General features: G+C 56.1%; 1 protein-coding gene across 1 annotated transcript; it reads left to right on the forward strand.

The window, feature by feature from the left end:
- Positions 1-13,867: 13,867 nt before the first annotated feature.
- On the forward strand, positions 13,868-18,908 carry LOC140217260 (uncharacterized). The gene is made up of 2 exons (XM_072287668.1): positions 13,868-14,164; positions 18,801-18,908. The coding sequence occupies exons 1-2, from the start codon at positions 13,868-13,870 to the stop codon at positions 18,906-18,908; spliced, it is 405 nt and encodes a 134-aa protein (XP_072143769.1).
- The last annotated feature ends 2,160 nt before the right edge of the window (positions 18,909-21,068 follow it).

A 21,068-nucleotide genomic window follows, 5' to 3' on the forward strand; every position in this document is an offset into this window, starting at 1 on the left:
GTTTTTGGCAGACATGGACTGCAACGATATGAGGGGACAGTGGTCAGTCTCTATGGTGAACCTTGAACCAGCGAAATACAAGCTAGCTTCTGCACCACCCATACTACGCAGGCGTATTCCTTTTCTGGTGCACTGTATGCTTCCTCACGAACCGACAGCTTTCTACTGGAGTACAGTATGGGGTGTTCTTTTTAGTCATCTCTCTTTTGACGAAGCACCACCCCCATACCCCTGTCGCTGGCATCCCAATGAAGAATGAGTGGTTTGGAATAGGCGGGTGCGTTCAATACTGGCTGACTCGTTAGTGCTTTTTTCAGCATACTAAAAGCCTTTTCTTTTTCGTCATCCCACTTTACCATTTGCGGTTCTGTTTTTCTGGGAGCATCTGTTAAAGCACTTGCAATGTCGGAATAACGCGGGATATATCTTTGGTAATAACCTGCAAAGCCAAGGAATGACCTCATGTCCCGCTTGGTGCGTGGTTGGGGGAAGCTGTCTATTGCGGTCAGTTTAACCTCGGAAAGCCGACGATGGGGTTGCCCTATCATATGACCTAGATAAGCTACCTCCGCGCGCCCCAATTGGGAATTGGGAGCCTTGACAGTTAAGTTGGCCTAGTAGTAGTAGTAGTGATTTTAAGATGAAAGGAAGAGAAAAGTGCAGTGCCGTAACTGTCTCTCAAGGGAGGGCACCTCAACAGCACTGCACGGGGTAAGGGGAGTGGGGAGAAAAAGAATAGAGAGAGAACGAAAGAGAGCGAAAAAAAAGCATAAAAAACAAGAAGGTTAAAGAAGAAGCAAAGCGGGGCTTACAGCCGCGCTCTCAGCTGAGTCTGGTCACAAAAGCCAAGGAGGGCAGCAAGCGCTCTCTTGGCGATGGAGGCGGGGGCTGCGGATAATAGATCACCCTCCGTGCAGCACGGTAGTCCGACTCGGCGATATGAAGCACAGAGCGCGGTGCGCTCAACGTCGAAGGATGGGCAACGCAGTAGAAGGTGTTCCAGTGTCTCATCCTCGCCGCATTCCGTACACGCGGGGCTGCCTGTTCCGTGCAGTCTGTGCAATCGGGCGGCCGTGCTGTAGCAGCCGACGCGCAGCCGCAGGAGAAAGGAGCGATCCCAGCGGGAGAGGCCGGCGCGGGGGAGGAGGCGAGGGGGCGTCCCCGCAGCAACACGTGAGTCAGGATGATGCGCGCGGAGGGTGCGCAGTATGGCCGTCTTGGCCACGTCGAAGCGAGTGACGGAGATGGCGAGGGGGAAGCGAGCCGCGAGAGCTTGCTTCGCAAGGGCGTCGGCTGCTTCGTTTCCGGGCAGGCCAATGTGCGCGGGGACCCACTGCAAAACCAAGTCGCAGCCCTGATTTACGACGTGGCGCAGTTTCGATCCCACGCGCTGCATAAGTGGGACACCGGCATAGTCTTTCCGCAGCATGCACAGAGCCGCGCGCGAGTCACTCAGGATCGCAGCTGACGAGACACCGCACTGGTAAAGAAGGTCAGCCGCAAGGTCGATGGCCGCGAGTTCGGCGACTGTCGATGAGGCAGGGAAACGGAGACGGCACTGCCGGGACGCAGAAAGGTCCGGTGCCGTGCACGCAGCAGCAGCGGAGCCGTCACTGGAGACAGAGCCGTCAGTGTAGACTAGGAGGCGGTCGCGTAGGTGTGCGTGAAGCAGTGCAGCCGTCTCCTGCTGCATGGCACATAGTGCTGTTCGGTGCTTGCTCTTGACGCCCGGGACGCTGATGTTAACGTCAAGCAGCGGGGAAGCGTGCGGCGATGGCGGCAAGGGAAGGAGTTGCGGCAGAGACGCGATGCGGGCGCTGAAGTCGGTGGCATGCTGACCCATGCCCGAGCAGTCGAGGGTGTGGAGGCGGCACACGAGAGACTGGCCCTGTGGCGACCGTTGCAGGCGCTCGATGTGGTGAAGCGCCTGTTTCCTCGCACGAAGTGAGGGCGGCCAGTTTCCCGCTTCGGCGAGAGTTGCCCCCACTTGCGAGAAGCGGGGAAGCGCGTACATCTGGCGAACTGCAGTGCGGTGTTCGACGTCAACGGCCCTCCAGTTGGCTGCACTGGCGTTGGTGACCGGTATTAGATTCGTCGGACGGTCCTACCTCTGTCAACCAGATGTAGGAGTCGTCGGACTATCTCGCCGCTGCCACCATTTGAAGGAGATGAAGGTCGTAGACAGCAACTCGGTGAACAGGATTTATTTACATATTAACAGTTTAAGCAAGATACATTGGCAGTCTAGCGCGACTCCCATGTGGAGCCCGCAAGACTAACATACAGCAAACAGCTTACGAGCACACAGCTCACTAGTGCATTTCTAGCCTGACAAAGAGCACTCAGCTCCCGACAACGAGCACGACACGAGCACGACTAGCAGCCGGCAAACACTGCTTATAAGCTCACCGCTTGACGTCATAGTTCGACGTCATCGTTCGACATCACTCCTCGAGGTCCACGTGGACGGAGTCCCAGTGGGCGGAAACGCTCGTCCAGTCATTGTAAACTTGCCGCCGCTCCGCAGTACGGCCCACACACACAAAGGCACACACGTTCGAGCCTCGTGGACGGAAATGTTCGTGTTGCACACACACACAGGTGAAAAGGCTGGACAGTTCTCGGTACCGCCCAGCTTTCAGTGCCGACGTCAGAGGGCTTCGTAGAACTCTGCTTTGTCCCGGATGGCTCGGCCAAGTACCAATTTCCTGAGCTGATCGCGCGCCACGTGGCTGCCGGCCCTTCACAGTTCTCCGAAGGGCGCCCCGTCTGGTGGGCTTGGAACACGTGCAGGGGGCTGAAAGCTGGCATGTTGCCACCCCGTACGGACATTCTTAACAGCGGGAGTGCGTAGAGCGCTCGCGAAGTAGCGATCGAGTTATAAACTCGGAGCGCAAGATGCGGTGTGCAGCCGCGGCCACGGGCGAGCAGGGAGCGTGCGGCGCCTGCAACTTTCCTGGCGTCCCTGCAGAGCTGTGTGGTTGCCGCATTAAAGTTCAGGCGGCAGTCGATGTGAAGGCCCAGGTAGCGAACTTTTCTCTGCCACGGGAGGGGGCTTCCGCGCAGCGAGAGCGTGGGCACTACGGAGCGAGCACGGCTACCACGGGGGTGGATCAGTAGCGCCTCGGTTTTAGACGCCGAGAGCTGAAGCCCCACGCTGGTGAGGTATTCGTCCACGGCGTTGATAGCAGACTGCAGTGTTTGCCGCACTTGGTAGCCATAGTCCGTGGGCCCGGAAGCGAAAAGAGCGATGTCGTCGGCGTAAATCGCCACGCGGACTTCGAAGGCTGTCAGCTTCGGGATGAAATCGGGGAGCCTTGCAAGCGCCAAGTTGAATAGAAAGGGGCTAAGAACACTGCCCTGAGGAACACCAGCGGTCACGCAGCGGGGGGTGCTGAGCGCGTCGCCAACACGCACTCTGAGTGTTCGGTCGCTAAGAAAGGCCGACACATAGTCCAGTAGGCGGCCGGTGATGCGCAGCTCGCGAAGCGCTTGGATGATGGTGCCGTGCGGGAGGCCGTCAAACGAGCGTTCGACATCGAGCAGCGTCAGGTATGCGGCTTCGTGGCGGCTTGCAGCGTGCTCGAGAGTGGCGACAGCGTCCGCGATGGAATCAGCTGTCGAGCGGAGTCGGCGGAAGCCATTCTGTTCCGGGGCAAGAGCGTCGGGGGCGGAGGCGATCCATTCGAGTCGGTTCAAAGCCATCGACTCCATCGTTTTGCCGGGTACCGAGGTCAGCGGTACTGGGCGATAGGAGCTGATGTTCGAGGCTGGTTTGCCGCGCTTGAGAATGGGAACGACGATCGCCTCTTTCCAGTTGGCGGGGATGATGCCGCTGCGCCAGACGGAGTTGAAAACCTCGAGAAGTGAGGGAAGTTGAGTTGCGTCGATGTTCCTGAGCACTTGATGAGTAACGCCGTAGGAACCGGGAGCGGAGCGGCGTTTGTGCTTGTTCAAGACGATGCGCAACTCGCTGATCGTGAACTCAGCAGAACACAACACTTCTACATGCTCCATAATTGCGCTCGTTGGGAGAGAGAGAGAGAGAAAAAAAAACTTTATTGCTCAATTAATCGGAGTTATGGCAGGTCTGGGTGGGGCCCTCAGTCCAGGGCTCCACTGGCTCTTGCGGCTCGCTGAGCTTGGTCCAGGAGGGCCAACTGGTTCCCCTGATCCTCGCTTGCGAGTAGTGCCTCCCACTGCCGTACGAAGTCTGTGACGCTTAGAAAAGGTGAATTGACATTGCTTGGCCGAGCCGTACATTCCCACGTTATGTGGGCCAGCGTGGGTTTTGCGCCGTACCACGGGGAGGTGTCGGCGTAATGTGTCGGGAGCTTCTTGTGTAAGACGTTTAGGTGTGGGTATGAGTTTGTTTGTATGCGACGCCAGTCTTGGGCTTGTTTTCTATTTAGTTTGCAGTGCGGAGGGCCGTAGGTCCGTCTCTCCCTCCTCTGATTCTCTAATGTGTCGCGCACTGCGGACAGTGGTTCCTCTAGAGTTCAGGCCGCTGCTCGGTCGTTGCTTCCTCGAGCTATGCGGTCTGCCCTTTCGTTCCCGTCGAGTCCGTTGTGCGCGCGGCAGCATGTAATGCCGTGGTCCAGGTCCAGTCGTGAGCCGAGTATTCTTTGGGCGCTACGCGGTAGCATTCCCCGCATGAAGAGTCGACACGCTGCCTGCGAGTCTGTAAGCACATGAGCCGACTGACCCTTAAAGTCGGCGTCTCGTATCGCCAGAGCTATTGCCGCTGCCTCTGCTGTGCATACCGAGGTAGTCTTGACCGTAGCGGTTATCGTGGTAACTCTATTGGTTGCGGCGATCGCGTAGAAGTCCCTGCGAGTGGTTGCACTCGCGTCCGTGTAGTAGACGGCCGGATCCTTGCTGAATCACTTCTGCAGAGTCCTCGTCCTGGCCTGTCTGCGGCCTGCGTGGTACCTGGCACTCATATTTCTTGGTATAGGTGAGACATGGACGTGCTCCCTCAAATTTTGTGACAACAAGTCTGTTTCGTCTCCACAGAACAAGGGTCGAGCGTTGTATCCCAGTCTTTGGAGAATAGAGCGGCCCTGGGGCGTAGATCTCAGCCTTTCTCTTTGCGATATCAGAACTGCAGAGGCATGTTCTTCATATTTGTTGTAAATACCCAACAGAGTCCCAGAGCAGATTTGTATGCCGTTCTGATAAGGGTGTCCACCTTCTTCATTTCAGTTTGGTTAAGTTTTTGAAACGGCAAGCCGTAAGTAATGCGGCTAATCGCAAATGCTTGCACTAGCCTAATAGTTTCTTCTTCCGCGAGTCCGTTGCGGCTGCGTCCAACTCGCCATATCATACGTGCCACACTCTTAACGGTTGGTGTTAAGCTTCGAATTGTGGCATCGACGTTGCCATTCTCTTGGATAAGCAGGCCAAGCACTCTCATTTGGGCGACTTCACGAATGGCCTTGCCGTGGAGATGTAAGTCTATCCTCGGTGTGGTAGTTTTCTTATGACGCTTGCTGCGTACGCACATGAACTCTGATTTTTCGGGTGCGCACGTCATACCCGCGTGCTTGGTGAAGTTCACTACCTTGTCTATGGCCTCCTGTAATAGGTCTTGTTTTTCTCCGTAGGAACCCCAGTGTGCCCACAACATTATGTCATCGGCATAGATCGTACATCCGAGGTCCCGTGCTTGCTCGAGTTCTAGGGCCAGTCGCCTCATCCCGACATTGAAAAGAAGAGGTGACAAGATTGAGCCCCGTGGAGTTCCTCGGATGGGCATCGCGAAGACGTCAGAGCGCGTACTGCCCAACCCAATAGTTGCCTTCCTGTCGCGAAGGAAGGTAAGGACGTACCGAAACACCCTTCTTCCGCAACCTATGTCTTCCAGACCTTCGAGGATTGCTTCGTGAGAGATCGTGTCAAACGCTTTTTTGACATCGAGCGCCACAACTATCCTGGCTTCTTTGCTTCGTGGCGGGTCCAAAACTTCGTCGCGAAGAATAAGAAAGGCGTCCTGTGCCGAGACGTGTGGCCTAAAGCCAAGCATAGAGTGGGGAAAAAGTTCATTCCGCTCGATGTAGTTGCTCAGTCGTGTTTGGATCACCTTCTCAAAAAGCTTCCCTGCACACGACGTGAGCGATATTGGTCTCAAGTTTTGCAGATCTCTGGGTTTAGCCGGTTTCGGTATGAGTATGATGGTAGCCTCTTTCCACTCTTCTGGCAGTTCCCCGTCGTCGGACCATACATTATCGTTGAAATAGGTCGCAAGCTGCCGCAGTGATTCCTGACTCAGGTTGCGCAGCATCGCATTTGTAATGTGGTCCGGACCCGGTGCGGTGTTCTTACGGAAAGATTGTGCGGCTGCATAGAGCTCTGCCGTTGTTATGGGTGCGTCCAGCTCCGCGTTGACTGGTCCCTCATAGTTGTATTGCACTGATGTTGTGTCCGGTACTCCTATGTAGGCGCTCTTAAGGTCCTCAATGAGGGCATCGGCCGTGCCATCGTATTCATTTTCAATTAATTTCAGTGTTCTGTTTGTGGTGGTCCGTGTTCCTGTCGGATCTATCATACTGCGCAGAATAGCCCATGTTCGCTTTGTGCTAAGCGTTCCTTTGAGTGAATCCCAAAACTGAAGGAAATTGGTGTCTTGCAGCTGCTGCGCGTACTCACTGGCTTACTGCGCAGGTCTGGCTATCCTGATCCTGAGTTTTCTGTTGTGTCTCTGTCTCTTCCAACGTTTGGTCAGACTTCTCCGCGCTTCCCACAGGTGTAGTAGATGCCTGTCTACTGCCGGTGTTTCGACTGTTGTCGATATTTCCCGTGTAGTGCTTCTGTGTGTTCTCCTGATGAATTCCGTCCATTCTGTAGCACTATCGCACGGTGTGGCCTGCCTTTGCTTCTGTTTATAAGCTGTCCAATCGGTTATGGTGGCTTTTCCTAATTTATGGCGAACCCGCGTCGTGTTAACTGAGACACTAATAATGCAGTGATCACTGCCAAGGTCTTCGCCTAGGTTGGTCCAGGTAACACCTCTGTCATTGTTGCTGAAAGTTAGGTCCGGCGTGGTATCTTTGACTACACTGTTTCCCGTTCTGGTTGGTTCATCCGGTCGCGTCAGCAGGACCAGCTTATGCTCCTCCGCGAGGTCGGCTAGCCTTTGGCCCTTAGGAGTGCCTCGATCATAGCCCCAATCAGAGTGCGGAGCGTTAAAGTCCCCTAGGATCACTTTTCACTTTGCGCAATGCGGCCGTCACTAGCACGTCGAACTTTGCCTTCCTATCTCTAGGTGGGCTGTAGACGTTGGCAATAACTGTTTTTGGCTTGCAGCGTCTACATGGCCAGACCGTGAGAACCTGATGTTGGACACCGCAGTTAGGGACGTAGTCCACGCTCACCGCTATGTCCGCCCGTGTCAGTGCTGCTATCTGAGGATGGTCAGGGTGCGTGTGCATCTTGTATCCTCTGAGGTTCGGTATGTTCTTGCCTGGTTCTTGTATGCATATTATATCCGGGGGAATAGGCGTCGCATCTATAAAACTCAAAAGTGCTGCGTATTTAAGTTCTAAGAGTCCTGCAGTTCCACTGCCAGACCTCGAGGTTTTCGGCTACTCTCGTGTGGCGATTAGCCATCTATAGTACTTTCGCTGTCGGTCAGCTCTCTCTCTTTAGGTCTGCGTGCAGGAGCTCCCGGGCTGGCACATTTTCGTTTGTTCGGTCCCTCTTTCGTGGCATGAGAAGAGGAGTCCTCTATCTGTCGCTTGAGCTTGTACAGCTCTGCGAAAAGAAGTTGGATTTGTCGGGATATAGTATCCAGTTTATCGTCTTTTCCGGTCACCTGTGTGTTCGCGTTCTTGGTTTCTCCTGGCTTGGCTTTGGTCGTGTGGGGCTCATTCCTTTGTTTCAAATCAGCTAGCTCCCTTCGAATTTCTGCAAGGCTGTCCTTTAAAATTCTGTTCTCCTCTAAGATTTCTTGATAGGCTGGACTCTGAGTTACTGGATCGGCAGTGGGAGACACTATTCGCGCCCAGCTTACCTGTTGTGAGGCGATGGCCGCCGTCTGATGTTTAGCCTGCGGAGCCCTCTCCTGTTTGGGGGCTAGAGGCTTGACATTGCGTGCCAAGGATGTCGACCTAGATCTCTGACGACTCCGCCGCCTGGTACGCGATCTCGATCTGGATCTCGATGTTCCTTCTTGTCTGAATTTGGAGGGGGTCCCCTCTTGACGTTGAGGGAGCTCCGGAAAGTCACTGAGCTCTAATTCTTCGTCTTCTGTTGCAAACCACCGGGGTCGGTGTTGTTGAGCAGCTTTGTGCGCTCCGCTTCTCGGTCGGTCTTGTGGTCGTGTTTGCTTCAGGCGTTTTTTGCAGCTTCGGTCGCCCGTGAGGTGCTGCCCCCCCAAGCGACACATCGCGGTGAGCACTCGTGTCCGTCTTCGGGCTCGAGCGCCCCACAGATTCCACACACTTTTGTGTCCGGTTGCGGGCAAACGTCCGTGCGGTGGCCGACGCTGTGACAAATCTTGCAAACCTGCACCGAGTTGCGGTATGGATGACACGCCATTTCCCCACCGCAATAGTAGACGAACCGCGGTAGGACCGTGCCGAGGAATGTGATGACTGCGCTCTTCGAGTCCCCTAGCATTCTTGCCTGGATTATCTCGATGCCCTGGGTACGGACTCGGAGGTTTGCCTTGATTGTCTCTCCGGGCGTGTGCGGCGGCAGTCCATGAATGACACCTCTTACGGCGCCTTCTCCTGTGGCAGCGTACGCATTGAACGCGTGCGTCTTGCCATTGACTGTGAGAGCTGTGATCTTGCGTAGGAGATTAGCTGTCTCTTCCTCAGACGTTGAGACTATTGCGATGTTTGAGCCCTGTTTTATGCGCAGTATAAAATGCTCACCCTTTACTTTGTTGTGGCAGGCCGCGATCACTGCTTCTGCGAGCATCGGACTGGTTAGAGTTTTCAACGGGAGTCCTTGGTGCGGGCGGAGAATGATCTTGAAGTCATCCCGCGGCAGTGGTGGTAACTTGTTCCGTCGCACCTTGCGTCGGCGGATGGGGGGCGAGTTCAGTTCCTTCTGCGAAAGGTCGTTCCGTTTTGCCTGCAGGCGTTCCTTCGCTTGTTGCCGTTTTTGGCGGAGCATTAGCACCGTCTGCCATCCCTCTTCGTCGGGTTCTCTCGTAAACCGCCGCAGGTCCTCAGCGTCCGTGAGAAGCGTTGTATTAGTTTCATCTTTACGAGGAGTTAAAGCTTCGGAAAAATCCATGCCGTCTTCCTGCGTACCGGGTTTCGGTTGGGACGGCACGCCATTTGAGGCGCCCGCCGCAACAGAAGCGATTTCTTGAGACGCCATATGCGTCGGTGTCTTGTGCCAGACGCTGAACCGACGCGACGCGGCAGCCGCCGCCGCGCCTTAGCTCTGATGCATGCTAGCTCCGACGCCGCGTACCTGGTAGCTTCTTGAAATTGTGGAGCCGCCGGAAACGGGCCTAGGTCCAAGAGGATGGTGTCCCTGGGTTCCGTAGACGTTCACGGTTCTCATGATACACAATTTCGGTTGGTTACTGGAACTGTAACCAACGAAAAACATTAATGTTGCGGAGCTCGAAACGGGTGCTGCTGCACACCTCGACGCCGCCTATCGGTCTCCCTCGTTGGGAAATAGCGCATAGGAGCGAGGCGTTCAACCATGTTGTGCGGCGGAAGTTCGACGGCGGCTGTGACAGGGCTCACAGACTGCGGGGCGAACGTATCCGCGAACAGTTCGGCCAACTGCTCGGCACTCAAGCCCTGAGCCACTGCGATGGAAAGTGCAGGGCGGCGGGGGATCTTGGGACTGAGCAGGGCGGCAAGGATGCGCCAGGGGCGGGCTTTATCGCGAGTGTCCTCCAAGGAGAGGCAGAGACTTTGCCAGCTCTGATTGCGGCGCTGCCTGGCATGACGACGGCACGTGGCGTCAAGGCGGTTGTAAAGAGTCCAGTGCTCCACCTTCTCGCTTTTGATTGCGCGGCGTTCGGCGCGTCGTCGTACCGCGCGTAAGTTCAAAAGTTTCATGTCGGGCGCCGGCGTTCCAGCGGGCACCGTACATGACTTGGTCGCGGCGGCAACGCAGCTTGAGATGTGCGAAAAGAAGTCAGTGTTGACAGGAGGAGGCGTGGCACACAGCGTCCTGAAGAGAGACCAGTCCGTGATGCGGTAAGTGCGGACCCGGTCGCGGCAGAGGCCGAGAGGATCAAGCGAGATCGGATAATGATCCGATCCTTGCGTGTCAGGGCAGCGAGTGTCCTCGAGGTCCTCCCTTGCCCGGAGCTCATCGAGGGTCGCGGGGCCGAGTATCACCCGGCTCAAGCTGGCATGGCGTCGATGGCGGACGCGTGGCGGCGGCTCGCCGGGTGGCCGAAACTCCATATTGTGCTGCCGAGGCCTCTTCTCACGTGCGGGAAGAAAGCCGAAAGCAGCAAAAAGCGCGACAACGTGCTCCTAAGCGGGCGCAAACATGTGCGACGCCGAAACACGTGGTGGCAATCGAGGCGAAGTCGTCAGAGCGAGGAGCCACATGTTTGCGCCCGCTTAGGAGCACGTTGCCGCGCTTTTCGCTGCTTTCGGCTTTCTTCCCGCACGCGAGAAGAGGCCTCGGCAGCACAATATGGAGTTTCGGCCACCCGGCGAGCCGCCGCCACGCGTCCGCCATCGACGCCATGCCAGCTTGAGCCGGTTGACACTCGGCCCCGCGACCCTCGATGAGCTCCGGGCAAGGGAGGACCTCGAGCGTCGCGCCACTCGCATGCTGGGCGAGTGGCTACGTGTACGGGCCCCCTCGTTGAAGATCCCTGCAGTTCCCCCCGTGCCTACGACCGCACCGGCAGCCCCAGCGGCAACTTCGGCGCCATCCGAGAACGACCCTTGCGTGCAGGAAACCCATGCTGAGGTGCCGCTTCCCCTCTCGGAAGACGAAGAAATGGACTTGACCAGTTCACGGAAACGCGCCCGCGAGAGCGAGGATGACGAACCTGCCGGGCCACGCAAGCAGCCGCCGAGCGTTCCCCCCTGCACCATCTCCGAACTCCAACTTCCATCCGACCCTGCCACCCGTGTAACAGCCGTCGTCTCTAATGCACCACTCCCCGTCGTTGCACCCCAACTGTCACAGACGCCAGCTGCCGCAGACGAAAACGCCGCCGCAGTGCTCTCTGAGCGTTCAGCCCCTACTAAGCCCGGCCGAAAAAGGAAGCGACGCTTCCGCCAGTTTGCCGAGCTCATCACGGATGCGTCGCAAAACGCACATGCCTCCCCTGACAATGCCGCCGACACTGTACTCTTCCGTCCCATCGGCCGCAAAAACAACTTTTTGAAGCTGTCTAGTGACCTTATCGCCGCCCAACTTTGCCGCATTGATGGCGTCAAACGCGTGCGAGTCAACTTTCGCCGTAACGTGGTTGCGGCAGACTCTGTGCCCGGTGCGGACCTGTCCCGCTTGCTGGATGTACGGGCCATCGCGGACATACCAGTGAAGGCGAAAGCTCTTGGCAAGCACTCTTGCGTCGGCGTCCTTTTCGGCGTTGACAGCTCCTTTGACAACGACACACTGAGGGACAACATAGAGGCTCCCGTTCCCGTTCTCTCCTGTTCCCGCAACGGCGCAAACGTGAGCGTCACCTTTGCCGGCAACGTCGTCCCCACGGACGTACTTCTCTTCAAGCAACGACGGCTCGTTCGACCTCGTCTGCCACGCCCACTCCAGTGCGACCGCTGCGGTGTGTACGGCCATGCCGGCGCCACTTGCTCCTACGACGCCCGTTGCCTCCGCTGCGGAGGTGGTCACGCGACAAGCGACTGCGCCGCGCAGCACCCCGCGTGCGTAAACTGCAAAGGCCGCCATGCAGCAACCGAGCCGCGCTGCCCACACTGGCAGCTCGAAAGGAAAGCAGCCATCCTGCTAGCCTCCTCCGAGCAGCCCATGACTCGGAAGAAGGCGCTCGAGCTGGCCAAAGCTCGCGTCGCGCAACCTGAGCATCGTCAGCATCAGCAGAACGTGCCCCGCCCTTCAGCGACGGTACAAGCTGGCGTGTCGTTCAGCGATGCTTTACGTGGCCGCAGCGTCAATCCCGCCGCGCCGGAAACCACGCCGCCTCCCGCAGTTGCCCCTGTTGGCGACCCGAGGGACGCCCTGATCGCGGCGCTCGCCGCAGCTCTGCGGGTGCTCCTGGAGACCACCCCGCACATGGACGACACGGTGCGACAGATGTGCACCGCGGCCCTGGCCGCACAGCAGTCCCTGCCTCGTCATGGCTAGCCGAGCAGCGAAACGTCGGCCGCGCATACTGCAGTGGAATGTCCGCTCGATGCGCCGCCGGCACCCGGAGCTTTGCCAGCTTCTTCTCCTGCACGAGTACGATGTGCTCGCGTTGCAGGAGACACACGTACGCGACGGGGAGTGCAACCTTCCGGGCTTCGTCGCCTACCACAGTGCCGTCACGTGCGAACTTCAGTCTTGTGCCGACGTTCCGTGCCGCGATCCACTCCACCCACCCGGCCGCTCTCGAGCGTCTGTTTATGTGCGTGCGCGCCTTGGTCAAGCCGCCGTCTCTATGTCCGACATCGTTCCCACCTCCGTGGAGTGCGTGGCTGTGACTGTGCGCGTTGGGGGGGTCGACACTTGTGTCGCCAGCGTGTACGTCCAGCCCGTGCAGCGATGGGATACCTCTTTCGTGGAGAGCCTCACCGCGCGCATCGACGGTGACTGTGTTGTGTGCGGCGACTTTAACTCTCACCACACGGCATGGGGCAGCAGCCGCTGTGAGCCTAACGGCAGGAACCTGCTGAACTCTATCAACTCCTCTGGTCTGCTAATCATCAACTCCGGCAGTCCCACTTTCGTGCGTCGGAATGTGCGCGAGAGTGTGATAGACTTATCGCTGGTGAGCGAACGGTGCCATTACGAGTGGGTACGCAGCCCTGACACGCAAGGATCGGATCATTATCCGATCTCGCTTGACCCTCTCGGCCCCTGCCGCGACCGGACCCGCACCTACCGCATCACGGACTGGTCTCTCTTCAGGACGCTGTGTGCCACGCCTCCTCCTGTCAACACTGACTTCCTTTCGCACATCTCAAGCTGCGTTGCCGCCGCGACCAAGTCATGTACGGTGCCCGCTGGAACGCCGGCGCCCGACATGAAACTTTTGAACTTACGCGCGGTACGTCGACGCGCCGAACGCCGCGCCATCAAAAGCGACAAGGTGGAGCACTGGACTCTTTACAACCGCCTTGACGCCGCGTGCCGTCGTCATGCCAGGCAGCGCCGCAATCAGAGCTGGCAAAGTCTCTGCCTCTCCTTGGAGGACACTCGCGATAAAGCCCGCCCCTGGCGCATCCTCGCCGCCCTGCTCAGTCCCAAGATCCCCCGCCGCCCTGCACTCTCCATCGCAGTGGCTCAGGGCTTGAGTGCCGAGCAGTTGGCCGAACTGTTCGCGGATACGTTCGCCCCGCCGTCTGTGTGCCCTGTCACAGCCGCCGTCGAACTTCCGCCGCACAACATGGTTGAACGCCTCGCTCCTATGCGCTACTTCCCAACGAGCGCAATTATGGAGCATGTAGAAGTGTTGTGTTCTGCTGAGTTCACGATCAGCGAGTTGCGCATCGTCTTGAACAAGCACAAACGCCGCTCCGCTCCCGGTTCCGACGGCGTTACTCATCAAGTGCTCAGGAACATCTACGCAGCTCAACTTCCCTCACTTCTCGAGGTTTTCAACTCCGTCTGGCGCAGCGGCATCATCCCCGCCAACTGGAAAGAGGCGATCGTCGTTCCCATTCTGAAGCGCGGCAAACCAGCCTCGAACATCAGCTCCTATCGCCCAGTATCGCTGACCTCGGTACCCGGCAAAACGATGGAGTCGATGGCTTTGAACCGACTCGAATGGATCGCCTCCGCCCTCGACGCTCTTGCCCCGGAACAGAGTGGCTTCCGCCGACTCCGCTCGACAGCTGATTCCATCGCGGACGTTGTCGCCACTCTCGAGCACGCTGCAAGCCGCCACGAAGCCGCATACCTGGTGCTGCTCGATGTCGAACGCGCGTTTGACGGCCTCCCGCACGGCACCATCATCCAAGCGCTTCGCGAGCTGCGCATCACCGGCCGCCTACTGGACTATGTGTCGGCCTTTCTTAGCGACCGAACACTCAGAGTGCGTGTTGGCAACGCGCTCAGCACCCCCCGCAGCGTGACCGCTGGTGTTCCTCAGGGCAGTGTTCTTAGCCCCTTTCTATTCAACTTGGCGCTTGCAAGGCTCCCCGATTTCATCCCGAAGCTGACAGCCTTCGAAGTCCGCGTGGCGATTTACGCCGACGACATCGCTCTTTTCGCTTCCGGGCCCACGGACTATGGCTACCAAGTGCGGCAATCACTGCAGTCTGCTATCAACGCCGTGGACGAATACCTCACCAGCGTGGGGCTTCAGCTCTCGGCGTCTAAAACCGAGGCGCTAATGATCCACCCCCGTGCTAGCCGTGCTCGCTCCGAAGTGCCGACGCTCTCGCTGCGCGGAAGCCCCCTCCCGTGGCAGAGAAAAGTTCGCTACCTGGGCCTTCACATCGACTGCCGCCTGAACTTTAATGCGGCAACCACACAGCTCTGCAGGGACGCCAGGAAAGTTGCAGGCGCCGCACGCTCCCTGCTCGCCCGTGGCCGCGGCTGCACACCGCATCTTGCGCTCCGAGTTTATAACTCGATCGCTACTTCGCGAGCGCTCTACGCACTACCGCTCACCAACGCCAGTGCAGCCAACTGGAGGGCCGTTGACGTCGAACACCGCACTGCAGTTCGCCAGATGTACGCGCTTCCCCGCTTCTCGCAAGTGGGGGCAACTCTCGCCGAAGCGGGAAACTGGCCGCCCTCACTTCGTGCGAGGAAACAGGCGCTCCACCACATCGAGCGCCTGCAACGGTCGCCACAGGGCCAGTCTCTCGTGTGCCGCCTCCACACCCTCGAGGGCTCGGGCATGGGTCAGCATGCCACCGACTTCAGCGCCCGCATCGCGTCTCTGCCGCAACTCCTTCCCTTGCCGCCATCGCCGCACGCCTCCCCGCTCCTTGACGTTAACACCAGCGTCCCGGGCGTCACGAGCAAGCGCCGAACAGCTCTGTGTGCCATGCAACAGGAGACGGCTGCATTGCTTCACGAACACCTACGTGATCGCCTCCTGGTCTTCACTGACGGCTCTGTCTCCAGTGATGGTTCCGCTGCTGCCGCGTGCACGGCACCGGACATCCCTGCGTCGCGTCAGTGCCGCCTCCGTTTCCCTGCCTCATCAACAGTCGCCGAACTCGCGGCCATTGACCTCGCGGCTGACCTTCTTTACGAGCGCGGTGCTTCGTCTGCTGCGATCCTCACGGACTCGCGCGCGGCTCTGTACATGCTGCGGAAAGACTATGCCGGTCTCCCACTTGTGCAGCGCGTGGGATCGAAACTGCGCCATGTCGTTAATCAGGGCTGCGACTTGGTTTTGCAGTGGGTCCCCGCGCACATTGGCCTGCCCGGAAATGAAGCAGCTGACGCCCTCGCGAAGGAAGCTCTCGCAGCTCGCTTCCCCCTCGCCACCTCTGTCTCCCGCTTCGACGTGGCCAGGACGACTATCACGCGCACCCTCCGCGCGCATCACCCTGACCCACGTGTTGCGGCGGGGACACCCCCTCGCCTCCTCCCCCGCGCCGGCCTCTCCCGCTGGGACCGCTCCTTTCTTCTCCGTCTCCGCGTCGGATGCTACAACACCGCCGCCCGAGCGCACAGACTGCGCGGAACTGGCAGCCCCGCATGTGCGGAATGCGGCGAGGATGAGACTCTCGCACATCTCCTGCTGCGATGCCCATCGTTCGACGCTGAGCGCACCGCGCTCTGTACATCCTATCGTCGTGTGGGTCTACCCTGCAACACGGAGACAGAACTACTCTTTCCCGCAGCCCACGCCTCCATCGCCAAGAGAGCGTTTGCTGCCCTTCTCGACTTTTTTGTCGAAACTCAACTGAGAGCGCGGCTATAAGCCCCGCATTGCTGCTTCTTTTTCAACCCTCTTGCCTTTTTTTTTTCTTTTTTTTTCTCCGCTCTCTTTCATTCTCTCTTAATCTTTTCCTTCCCACTTCCCCTACCCTGTGCAGTGCTGTTGAGGTGTCCTCCTTTGAGAGACAGTTACGGCACTGCACTTCTCTCTTCCCTTCACCCTTATAATCACTACACACACACACACAGAGCGAGGAGCAACGTGACCTTCTCCGATCGCAGCTCAGACGCGACTGAAGTTGGCCTCTCGTAGACTACACAATACGGTTCGCAGGTGTTGCATATGGTCCACCCATGATGAAGAAAGGATTGCTATGTCACCGAGATACCGAAGTGCAAAGTCCTCGAATTACTCGTAGCACCTGGTCCATAAGGCTAGAGAAACAATAGGGAGCATTATTCAATCCAACGTAGAGGAGCCGAAGAGGAGCCGGAAAAACCGCGCGATATCGCTTCAATGCGACGCCGCGCCGAGATAGCTTTGATGCGTGCTGCGTCACCGAGAGCGCTTCTTGTGCACGGAAAGTTTCTCAAGAAGTTAAACGTGGAGGTGCAGCGCCTATACAATAATATATAGTAAACATTTAAACTGTGCCACGTGAGGCAGGAGAATGCACTTGGATATGACGCTAGACACTGGTTTCAATGTGGGACAGGTCAGGTCACAAGCAATGAAGATCCCCTAATCACTGGGCTTGCCAGGTGTAGTGTGGAAGTGTTGAAATGTGATGAACTGCGTTTCCAGAATCACTTTCAACTCATGCTTGTCAAAGCAAAAGTCGTTAACAACTATCTCACTCTTGGAATAAATACAGCAAGTATCTCCAACCGTTGATTTTAAAACAAAGTTAGGGAAAATGGCTGCGTGAAACTGTGGGCCTTCACGTGGCAGTGGTAGTTGCCCGCCCATGTGCATACTTCAGTACAAAATGGCTGTTTTGATGGCTCCTGAAAAACGTATTGTTTGCCACAGGCCTTCAGCTCATACACTGTTTTGCAGTTGTTGTAGAGGGTGCGTAGCACTCATGAAAAAGCATTTCAACTGGAACATGAAAGTTCCAGCAGGGAATGCACTAAAGCTGTCGAGTGGCCCATGTCTGATCAAATCATGCGCTAAATGACCTAAACCAAGGACAATGTATGACAGCTTTGTTTTTCCGTATAAACTTTTCAATGAATAAACAGAAAAACACAAGGAGCGCTTGACGTAGTCATTGTATGTCACACGATTGTTCGTTCTGGCGAGAACTCTTAACTGCAACGTGTAGCACAAGCAAGTGCTCACATCTCTTTTGATCTAGAAGGTCTCTCAAGTATAAGTGGACCCAAGTACAATAGAAATGATCGACGCTGAGTTATTTTCCAATACCGCAGATATACCAAAAACCGCAGCAGGCGTGGAAACTCCGCGGAGCAGAAATTATAGGTCAGATAATCGCTTTGAAATTTATTTAAGAGGTGAAAAACGCAAGGAGAAGGATTTACTGCCATTCATGGACAAAAGCAGCACCTTTTTTCGTAACGCCAATACAAACTAGATGCATATAGTCTAAGGGAGCTGAGCGACAATCCCCACAGGCACAGAAGCAAGGGAGTTTCTTTTCCCGACGGGCTTATTGAGTTTTTTGAGCGAAAGATTCGTAGCGAAAGATTCGGCTATTCGTAGAGGTGCATCTGTCTCAGGAAAATGGCAGTGGAGAGCGACGGCGCCATCTGTCTCTGCTTGGCTGCTGCTGATGATGATGACGTAGCCGTGACAGTTGGTGCCACTGTTTTGTTGCAGTGACATCGCGAGCTGCCTGTAGCCTATATTGAACAGGTTAGGCCCTCACCCCTGCACATCGAGAAACAATTTCAAGAGCGAACGCACCCAGACTTTGCTGCCGAGGTGAAATAAAGCAAAGCCAAAGTCGAGAACACCATTCACTTCCCGTAAAGGAGGCAAACGCGTGACAAACGGCTACTCTCTCGTCCTGAAGCTGCCCACGTTCCGACACGTTAAGCGATAACATAACATTGTTTGCAATTATGCCAGAGAAGTATGCGGACGATTTCGCGAAAAACCGCTTCTAAGGTAAAAAGTGTCTAGCCAATGTTTTCCTAAAAGACTATGCGTACTGATACAATAATTGGACAGCTGTTGCTGTACAGGCTTTCCATATATACGCCTCTAGCCACGTAACTTCAGTGCTGGATCTCTGTTGCTGTGTTCGTGTACACTGCCTAATATTAACTGCGTTGGGAAGTGTGCTCAGATGCCGTATGAACAGAACAACACTGCTTGAAGGACCTACATGAATTAACAATCAATAGAGCTATTGGAATAAAACTATATACAAGCAGCGGCGACACACCGCTATCACAAATTGGCTATGGTGTGAAATTTTTGTTATTAGCAGAAGTGATTGTTTCGGACAAAAGTAAGCGAAACTGACGTAGCACACGTATTGGACACTAAGACATTTGCAGTTGCTTCGACACCCAGAGACGCAGAAGCCAACATTCTTATATCCTTTTGAAATGTATAGAAGGCGATAATCGCACCGCAATCAGTTAATAGTGCCAAAATGAAGCTGCTGCGTCCTCGAGGCGTCTGTGACGTCTGCGAACGCTTTCGGTGCCGTCTGCGGCCTTTCGCTGGTCGCCGTCGACGCTGCGGCGGCATCGCTGCCCGGGCAGGTTCTAGCGGGTTGGCTAGAACGGTTGCGTTCCTTCGGCGGGGCTCTTTGTCGCCTTCGCTTTGCCGCCCGCATTGCGACCGTCCGCAGTGCAGGGCTGCTTTTACGACCGACCGACGGCTGGAGGTCGACACTTTGGAGTCGACGGCCAAGGCGGCATCTCGTTCGGCTGCCACCCGCGGCTTTATTGGTGTTTGAACGGTCGGCCGAGGAGTCACCGCTGGGGAACCATGCGCCGTCTGTGACCGAGGCGTTGCCTAGGAGCTCACCATCGCGGAGGCTACGGCCGTCCCAACGTCTTGCGGGGTAACGGAGGACTGCGAATGGCCGCTCGGTGTGTGGACCGCCGTGACTGGGGTTTCGGCGACTGCGACTGGCAGCGCTACGCTGTGCGGGTGCAGCGGCGACAGGCCGGCGGGTGTCCTGCCTTCGGCGGGTGTGGGCACAGCGGGAGTTCGCGCCCTGGACGCTCGTCCACTGCACACCATTTCCGCGAGGCCCTCTCCGTCGTAAGCCTTGCCGCGGGTCATTTTGTACATTCTGTAGAACTGGTACAGCAGGCTCGAGTAATACAGCTGCAGGCGAGCATGAAGGAGGTGAATTATTCAACTGTCATACAAAACGCCGCTGCTGACGGGAATGTCTATTTCTGGGTATGTTGCTCTCATGTTATAGAAGGTCCCTCCACTCGGCACTCCAACTCGGCTTAACGCAAATCGCAGCTCTGTGTCTCGACTACATTGGTCACTGCGCTTAACTGACACTTCACGTCCATTCTGGGGAAGCGTAGCATCTTCTTCCCTCGAAGAGAAACGCTGTACTCAGCTCGAACGAGTGGAGGAAGAGCACTGAGTCGAAGGTTGCTTGAAGGGGTTAGGCATTACAAATCAATGTGCTAGGACAATATAGTTTTATTTTTCACGTGCACATCTGGCCTGTGTACGTAAACATCTCGCGTGATGCAAGTGCGCACGCGCAGAACGTCATAAACACCGTTGAAGCACGCTCGCTAAATCTGTGCGCTTGCGTTACACGCCATGTGCATACGGGTGAAAGATTTTGTATGCGGTTCTGGTTATAAATTTAGGCTCGGGAAAATTTTTATTCATGAGGAGGCCGTCAATTACATGCTAAATTAACAGCGAGGAGAAACAACAATCACAAACAACATTGCGAGGCGGAAAGCAGCTTGAACACGGCGTAGCGACACCAAAACCGTAATAACGTTCGCGCATTCTTGCAAGTTCGTTAAGGACATGATTCGCGACACTGGCTGCGAGGGGTAGGAGGAAGATGTGTTTACAGAAGAGCGAAGAAAGGATGCATATCCAGTTAATGTAGGTCAGAAGATTGTAGCGATAATACAACGTTCTGAATTCAATTGTTAGATACGTGTTCACGTGTTGTGCCTAACATAACATTACATGTTGTCATGCGTCGTTCTACTTTCTTCCGGTGCTTGTAGCCATGGTATTCTCACTAGTGCTGCCATGTAAACAATATTGTCGCTATATTTATTCGGGCACGCCGAGCCCCACTACCAAAAATTGCAATCCGCTCCTGCTCCCGTTTGGGGTGCTGGCGTTCTTCAGCCAACCGCAGTGCGATGGTAAGTCTCGGCACGGGACCCCGACCACTTCTTGAAGAGTATTTATTTTTCCAAGATGATCAGGGAAACAGAAACACTCGTCTTCAACTGCTACTATATAGGGTGCACTCATGAAAACATAGGCATCTGCTGTTTATGCGGATGGAGCTACAATTAAGACTAAGTCCACAGGGTGTACATCAAAAGTTCAAAAAGTGGTCAGTGACATCACGTGCATCAGACAGGACAAACGCTTGCCTACCTTTTTATTAGGGAAGTATAGGCATGGTCACTTTAGCGTTTCTAAGACGAATCAATGGCGTAGACCAGCGCAGTAGGAGGGCTTCATACCAAAGTACGATCAGTTTCGCGTTCAACTGTATTATCATCGTTGTTCTTAAACGATGCAGCTGAGGAAACATGACATTCTGCTCGCGTCTCCCTAAGCATGCCAGTCCGCTTCGCCTCCACAATACAACGCACCAATGCACATTATCAGTTCAACAAAGATGTCCCTGTGGCGACTCTGCCGTTGCATGCGAACATGAAGCTTGCGCGTCACTATTCGCCAAAAGGTGCACGCTACAGAAAATTCATGGAGGACAACATTCAAGGTTTCCGCCCAACTGCATTAGCGACATGAGGCGGAGGGCGCCACACCCCACGCAGCAAGGCGGCAAGCCGTTGGCAGCGCTTGCCATTCTCTTAAACAAGGGAAGTCACGGACGCCGGCAGGAAGGGAGGCGATAACCAAGGGCCTGCGCCTTCTT

Source organism: Dermacentor andersoni, chromosome 4, assembly GCF_023375885.2.
Source record: "Dermacentor andersoni chromosome 4, qqDerAnde1_hic_scaffold, whole genome shotgun sequence".
NCBI lineage: Eukaryota > Metazoa > Arthropoda > Arachnida > Ixodida > Ixodidae > Dermacentor > Dermacentor andersoni.

Excerpts from the sequence above, each read along its gene's own strand:
- LOC140217260 (XM_072287668.1), top strand. The coding sequence starts at position 13,868 with ATGGAGTCGATGGCTTTGAACCGACTCGAATGGATCGCCTCCGCCCTC. Across the intron at positions 14,165-18,800 it reads TTAGCGACCGAACACTCAGA|TGCAGGGCTGCTTTTACGAC; the intron begins GTGCGTGTTGGC and ends GACCGTCCGCAG.